Consider the following 8440-nt stretch of genomic DNA (forward strand, 5'->3'; position numbering starts at 1 on the left):
TTTGCAATCTGTTTCACTTGAAGATCTCTTGCGTTCACCTCTTATTTCCCCATTAAGTCCTTTATTTTCAACTTGAAATAACCAGCCCATATGTTGAATCCCTTAACATACTACTTTTCATTATTTTTTTTTCATTTCAGATTTTGTATCAAACTAACTACAATTGATTATATCAGGGTCCATGAAAACGAAACTTGGCGATGGACGCATATTCAATTTGAACGATCGATTACAAATAATGAAAAACTCAATATAGGTCATCGTAAAAATTAACCCTACGATCAATCACTATTATTTGTGATACAGGGCCTAGAATGTCATTCCATTATCGTTTGTCATTGATGGTTCTTTTCCAAATAACTCATCAGTATACAACGTTCACTTCCGAAAATAAAAATTAATTTCAAATGCATTAATCCAAAAGGCGATCTTCTGATTGGTTTGAGTTCAATTTATATTTGGTTTTTATTACATTTTACTTTGCAACTGGTCCCATGCATGTTTAGTTCAAACTTCATTCAACCCAGGTGAGGTAAATGGGTACCGGTAGGAAGTAATTCGTTAAAAAGCTGTGTGCGCTGTGAACGTCTAGCTTAGCCGGATAAAATAGGAGCGCCTTGAGCACCTAACAGGGTGGATATGTGCGCAATATAAATACCCTATATTATTATTATTTTGACCTTGATACCAATCTAGCAACAGATGGTCGAGACTAGGGAAAAATGACACCCCCCCCCCCTTTCCGAGTTCAATGAGGTAGTAAATGTATGCAGGAACATTTATTATTGACAATGAAGGAAATCATTTTGATATTTGTTCGGTGAATTGTAAGCACTTTTCTTAAAACAGACGTAGCAAATTGCGAAGATGCATCAGTCCTTTTACCATCTTAAAAACATGTTTTTTGCCGTAGAGTGTGTCGTTTTCAAATTAAAACAGCATCACGAATCATGATTCTAACCGCAATTACAAAGCGGCGACATAATAACATAATACCTTTCGTAAAATCTCTCAAGTGGTGTTTTCTAACACACTACTTACAATTTTCTGAATGATAATTTTCCCAGTATTATTTCTTTTTCATTTTCCATAAGAAACGTTATCTGACATGTCTGAGAGGAACACGAATACCAATATTGCCCGAGGCGATTACGAAGTACTCGCATGACGGAGACGAAGTCGAGTGGTATAATAAAAAACAAAGTTTTAGTAATTTGTAGGTTTCTATGTAGCCTCGAATATCAGCTTCAATATGTTTTTTAGTAAAAAAAACAAAAAAGTCTACATTAGTACATGAAGAGCAGTCGAATCATGGTTACTAAACCATTTCCGGGGCATGGCCAAACGAAGAACCTGTGTGACATCAAATAGGAAATTTCCATGGCCGTACGCAGCGGCGGGGGGGGGGCAGGGCCTGCAGTTGCCCCCTAGGAATTTTGAAACTTCAATTTTTTTTCTGAAAATTTTCACAAAATTCACCAAACGTTTGCACGAAATTATACAATTTCACTTCACAAAATGCACAAGCACCCCAATGACAAGTTTGGTCGCTTCGTTCCCTCACTTTTTTTTTTAATTTTACGCGTCCTGCCCCCCAGCAAAAGAATTCTGCCTACGGCCATGTTAATTTCCTTTGAATACTTAATTTTGAGTGGTTATTACAGTGAAAGTCATCATTAGATGGAAAAGTTACAAAAATAGACTGGTTGAATTATGTTATGTGATTTTTATTCAAAAGTGATATCTTAACATATCCTGAGTTGATTTCAGAAGTATAGTTTGTCTTTTAAAAAATGAGGTAAACTTTAAATAGCGTACCGAGTACATCACATCAACGAACAGTGTCATTTCTACCTTGGTTTAACCCCCTAGCGACCAGAAGACGAGGGGAGAGTTGTTGTTTAATCAGCTTATCGACAGAAGAAGTTTGTTCCTCTTCGGGTCACGGGGGTTACAATGACCCAATTGGGAGCAAGTCTAACAAATGTGGGAGATTTATGAAAATTTTGACAAAAGAGAAAGTGATTTATCTTCGATAGTCTAGATGTGCGTGAAGACATTTCAAGGAGTGCGCCTATGTATTAGCGACGATTTAACTATCATAATTTGCGGTGAAATATCTCAAATTCTCTTTGTTTTTCTCGTCACCCCCAATTTCTCTCTCTCTTCTTGACTCACCATCTGTCTCTCCCACTCTTGATTGTTCGAAAGAAGGATAAAAAGAAAGTGAGCAACAACAAGTCGAAGAAAAGGATGAAGAAGAAGAAGAAGAAGGAAAGAAAAAAAAAGAAAGATAGAAAGAAACAGATACAAAAAATATTATTAAAAAAGAATAAAGAAAGAAAGAAAGAAAGAAGGAAGGAAGGGAGGGAGGGAGGGAGGGAGGGAGGGAGGAAGGAAGAAAGAAAGAAAGAAAGAAAGAAAGAAAGGAAAGAAAGAAAGTATTATCATCATTATTATCATCATTATCATCAGCATCATCACCATCGTCACCGTCATCATCATCATCATCGTCAGCATTTCATTATCACAGACATCATCATATTCGTCTCTGTCGCCATCGTCATCATCAACAGTACAATCATCGCTATGATTACAGTGAAATATTTACTTTAAGTAGTGTTAATATTTGCCCTTCACAAAATATTTTTAGAAATATTTTTTGACTGCATATAAATCAACATGACAAAATTAACTGACGGCACCATAACCAACTTTTTAACTTTATCCAATTTGTCGAACAAAAAATCTACGTAATTTCTTTTTTGAAAAAAAACGAAAAAAACTCACGCTATGTACAAACCACAAATATCAACATAGACAACAGAGCATAAATTTAAGTAAAATATATATCCTTTTTATTTTGATTTCCTTTTTTCCTGCATATATTTACAATTCATGGAATGAAAAAATAAAAAGTATTTACATCAGCTCAAGGTTATGAATATCAAAGGTGGAAGAATTCAAGATATTATTATTAGGAATCAAGGCAAGAATAAGTATATACCATTCCTTTTAAAAATGCAATATGTTCACGGTCAGGACCTGAACGCTGTTTTTAGTATGTGAATAAATTTCAGTAGTTTATGTCCGTGCCCAATGACAAAAAAAATGCGAAGAAGGTGAACAATACGTAAATTAATGCTTTCCGTTTTTCAGAAGTAAAGGCGAAAATCTTTAAGCAATGCCTGACTGACTTTCGTCACAATTAACTTATTTTGTGAAACATCAATTAAAAGAAAATTGGAATTCCTTGTTGTTATTTATTTACATTTCCTAACTGTTGTAATATTATGTCTTAGTAGAGAATGAAAACAACCAGTAAACACGATTCATTAATACATAAATAGGTATATGTTTCAAATCATTGGTACTGCTAACAATTCATGTATTAAGTATCGTAGAAAAAATGCTACGTTTAAGAAAGAGATATTGATCTGAAAGTTTCGTCAATATGTTTCATTACTTAAGTAGTGTGTCATCCAAAATAAGTATGCAGCGTACAGATATAACTATTAAACAGTTTACAGGAAACCCATAATGTAGAAGACTATGATGATGATTTTAAACATGAAAATGGAATTGAATTGTGTAAATTTTGTTTGACAATTGAGATCCAAGTAAAATATTTCATATGTACATTCGACCGTTCACGTAATAACAGACTATGTACATCCAATCATACACATAGCAGCAGAGTTTGATTCTAAACCTAAAAATCATCAGTCAGATTAAAAGAATGTAAAAAAAATGCTCATTTTCACTTTCAGTGTACTGTCTTCAAGTTAAACCGGAAAGATTTAATGGAAGAATTTAATACCACTTATTCATAAGTTATAAATCTTAGAACTTAGAAAAATATACACTCTGCTGTACAAATATATTTAATAAGGCAACTTTACCGATTTGTCATGCTTTATAGGCCTTCTTTGATCCTTTGCTATCTATTGTTCGGCACAGATAATTTTCACATAGTTTTATCTCCTTCTTTTTCACTATTTTATCAAGTAAAATTTTGGTGCGATGTTTTCCGAAAAAAATATCATAAGAAATAATTATGATGGATATAAAATATCATTTTGAAACGCTGGTCACATACATATCAACAATGTAGGAGTTTGAGATCGACATGATACAAGAGAATCGGTATATACCCATATTGATAAAATGCCTCCAAGTTGGTTTGCCAATGCGGGAGCTACATGAGGGAGGGGGGCTATTTCATTCAAACAGGTCGATTAACTCATCACATTTTAGGGGGGGTCCATACTCCATATTAACCATTTTTCCCGGAGTCGTAGAAAATTCTTAAAAAGCTTTAATGCGATAGCATTTCCATCTGGTTTTGGGGGATCTGTTTATTGCGTTTGAACTGAGTACGGTGGCTGGCTGGAGAGCAAGCGTGTGAGGCGTGAGGCAGGCACGTGGCTTTGTCTCCTCTGGGGATATAACGCTAGTTTATCAAGGATATGACACAGCGGTAGACGGGCTGAGAGATCGGGAAAGAGAGTCAGTGAAAGAAAGTTGGAAGTAATGAATGTGAATGAAATAGCCCAAGAGAAGGGTGATGTAGAAAAAAAAGAACGACTGTGGTATGCTTGTCTCGTATTTGATCAGTGCCCCCGCACAAACTTCACCTTTCAGCGATGAATCTAAATGATTCTCCCACGTCACAGACAAGCAGTGTATTTGGTTGGCTGCGTCGAGTTGCTGACTGGGTTTCAACCCCGAAGGCACGCCACAGCCACGCGACGCACGGTATCTATATAGCGTTCGACGGGGCAGCAGGCAGGCAAACAGTCAGCCAATAGCTTGGAGGCTAACTTATGGGATGGGTGATCGTTAAGGTCAAAGGTTGAGGTCATGTCAAGATCAGTGACGAGATGAGACAGGTTGGCTTCTCCTACACCAACGCACATCCAAAATAAAAAAAGGCACGCGAATCAAGTCGATTCACGCTGCACTACGCACGCCAGCTGCGTGACTTGGAAATCAATCGCGATGCCTTCAGATCCTTGCACTTTTCCCATTTCTCTCTTTTATGATTACCATCTCTTTCCTCTCCAATGAATGAAAGTAAATCGACGAATAAGTGAAATATTCATAAATAGTTCAATTTCTTTCTTTTTGTTTTACTGTGGCACGTAAAACCTCATGGCCAAGTCCGCCATATCCCGTTGCATTTGTTCATTTTCTCGTTGCTCCCGCTCGACTGTGCGTCGAAGTTTTGTGCGTCGATTTTGAAACCAGATCTTTACCTGTCGTTCGGTCAGTTCAAGAACTTGAGAGAGCCAGGCACGGCGCTCACGGCATGGGTACATACTTCGCTTGAACTCGTCTTCTAGATGGAGGAGCTGGAGTTTCGAATAAGGTTTTCTTTTAGCTCGACAACCATCGCTATTCGGGTCTTTTGTCAGGCCATCTATGAAAAGAAAACAGGAGAAAAAAAATGGTTATAATTATATACAAACATTTGCTTGACAGTCAAAGTGAAACTATTAGAACCGATAAAGAATTGATTGAAAGAAGGTTCAAATTATTATTTTGGTCAGTATCCTATTACCCCTCCCCTATGATGGCTGTATTATTCGAGGGCGTTATCTCGATATTTTATCAATCAATTGCATAAAATGATTTAAAAAACAGAAAATCAATATTTTTACAACCATCTAACGAAATCCGTTATTTTTACACAATTTTATTGGTGAGGATACATAGGCCTATACAGGTATGTATATACAAATATATGCGGTTTGCCACGTCAACGATTCGGGGGTTAATTAGGTCAGGGGTTTGTTATCGACATCAATGCTCGATTGTGATTGGCTGATGGAGGCTTGTTTGGGGTCTCTTCCAAGCGTCTTCGTCACCCTTTTGTGGGAGCGTATCGGCGCAGGGTCCCAACAGAGCTTTTTCGAATTCCTGACTATCAATCAAGATTATGAAGAAAAATAATATAAATATTATGGAATATGTTGAGTAATGACCATCAATTGTAAAAGCGATTTGTAACAGACCTGTGAAAAAAACAACAGCCCGTCTTTCTTTGGGATATTTTGGCTTTAATGAGGCCTGTTGCTAGAATTATATACGATAGATATTATGCGCAGATCAAATTTTAAATGAGAGATTTTGACATGCAAACAGGTATAATTTTAATGTGTAAAGATGAAACGAAATTGAAACGTATTCTAGAAGAAATAACTATGCACATTATCATATAAAAAAGAGAGAAATCAATGCACCGGTGTCAACGCAAAAAAGTCGTTTTGCTGACAGGCAATTTACGGTGGCACGCTATGCATTTCCAGCATTAAAAACTCGAACGCTATATTTTTAATCAATAGGAGATCAATTTCAAAAGGATATGTTATGCGACAAATTATTTTAACATTTTTAAAGCCATAAAATGTCACAAAATAGAACACACAGTTCAAGAGACATATGGCAAGAAACGAAGAATGGGGGAGCAGAGAAAACAGTGTGAGTGATTACAGATGGAGGTACTCTGGATGTGAAATATTTCACTCAGCCAAAACTATTAACGTGCGGGGAAGAAAAATATGAGACGAGTAATGAGAATCAACAGAACTTATTGAAAGAATCTCTTTCCCTCCCCCACCTTTCCCCTTCTTTCAATTTTCCTTCTATTTGACGGTATATCTGTCGACATAGTTGCATTCCAGATAGAACATGGAAAGGAGAGGCATGAATAGAAAAAAAGAAAGAACGAAAGAGAGAGAGAGAGAGAAGAGAGAAAAGAGAGGAGAGCAAATTGTTTCAATACATTTGCAATTAAATGGATGGAATAGCTAGCCAAGATAGACCATCTTTGCCCTTGGGGACTATTATTCGGGTTATATCTGCGGGAGCCGAGAGTTTATATTGGATCGAGAGTCGTAATGCGGCTCGCGAGCGATGGATTAAGGGTCGTTCAACGATACCTATGGACACCCGACTGCGTGCCAGAACAATGTCGATGACGAGATGCATCATCGCTCTCGCTGGTCAGTCGTCTGGCACGCGCCGAGAGCGAGATCTGGGACGACTCATTAGCGAGTCCGTGACCGCCGATGGCGATGATGCCAGCGGTAGCCTAAATCACCGATTCAAAAACTCAACTCCGATGACAGAAATATATGCTCACTTTTGCAATGAAAAAAATAATTTGTTAATCTCCAACAAATTCACAGGTATTTCTAATAGAGATATATCAATTTCACGTTTAATAATGGTAATAAAAAAAATCGGCGATGTAATTTTCTTTTTACTATAAATTTATATAGTGATGTAAGGTAATGGAATATTGAATATTAATAGTTTATATGAAAATAAATCTAAGAGTAGTTAAACCTAAAGTAATATTATTTGCAGCAACGAATTTACGTTTGAAAATAATCGAAGAATGTTCCACATGAAAATGTTTCATGAATTGATTATTAACAAACGAGGTGACGAATTTTCTTCTTACCTAATTTTTCTGGCGTAGATTCATTCGATGAGCTCGTATAAACCCTTGTACTGCCTGTCTCAGATGAGGGAGAAAGATCCTCATGAACACTCTGTCGTTCACACGACGTCGAATTGTCCGTATATGCATCAAACATCGACGACGAAGTCGAATGAACCGGTGAACGATGCTGGAAAGATGTTGGAGTTGAAACTGTTGGCGAAGAAGGCACGAACGGAGGAGAGCAAGTGGTGGGTGAAGACGCCAGAGGACCGGGAAACGATAGGCACGGGTATGGGCGAGGTGCCACCGGTCCGTGATCGCTAGGGTAAATACCAGGGGCGTTTGTGTACCAATTCCCTGTCCCTATTCTGTCGAAGGCATCGTAATCGGAGCCGGAGACGAGCGAGGTGGCATCAAGGGAGCCACGGTAAGCATCACGGTAACAGACAGCGTCATTCGAGGCACAATGTTGCATATCCATGCTTAAAACCCAACGAATAGCTCCTCTATTTCAACGCGACCCTCTCGATGACACAGCACGGTCTGCTGCCTGTACCACCAGCGCGACTCAGTTATACTTTTACGTCTGGTTGGATACGCGTAAACACTCCTCCTAGTTGCTAGCAGCCACACATCAATCATTACTCACTTCAGCTCAAAGGGGCAGTATTAAAATCCAATGACGGTTCAAATCACTTACTCGGACAGTAGGCCTTATACGCATCCGTCCTTACGCACGACCTCGAACAATTAGGTTGAGAATTGGAGGCGCCGTCCGAACGATTCAGAAATTCACTCATTCACACTTTCAAGCTTTTGAAATTTTAAATTTAAAATGAAAATTAGGAGAAAAATTAATTATATTTGTTCCACAGATCAATAAAAAGTTTCACAGCTTTGACCATATCCAATCAATAAACATAATATGGTACATACACATTCTCTAAAGTATCTACGTCACCATACCATGTATCTAGACTTAATTGC

The 8440-nt window shown here is 37.6% G+C and overlaps 1 protein-coding gene across 1 annotated transcript; it reads right to left on the reverse strand.

Moving 5' to 3' along the window:
- Nucleotides 1–3005: 3005 nt before the first annotated feature.
- On the reverse strand, nucleotides 3006–8003 carry LOC121409511 (homeobox protein Hox-A10-like). Its single transcript, XM_041601428.1, has 2 exons — nucleotides 7472–8003; nucleotides 3006–5422 (listed from the first exon to the last, which is right to left on the reverse strand). The coding sequence occupies exons 1-2, from the start codon at nucleotides 7932–7934 to the stop codon at nucleotides 5133–5135; spliced, it is 753 nt and encodes a 250-aa protein (XP_041457362.1). The 5' UTR covers nucleotides 7935–8003; the 3' UTR covers nucleotides 3006–5132.
- Between the last annotated feature and the right edge of the window lie 437 nt (nucleotides 8004–8440).

Source organism: Lytechinus variegatus, chromosome 2 (assembly GCF_018143015.1).
Source record: "Lytechinus variegatus isolate NC3 chromosome 2, Lvar_3.0, whole genome shotgun sequence".
Taxonomy (NCBI): Eukaryota; Metazoa; Echinodermata; class Echinoidea; order Temnopleuroida; family Toxopneustidae; genus Lytechinus; species Lytechinus variegatus.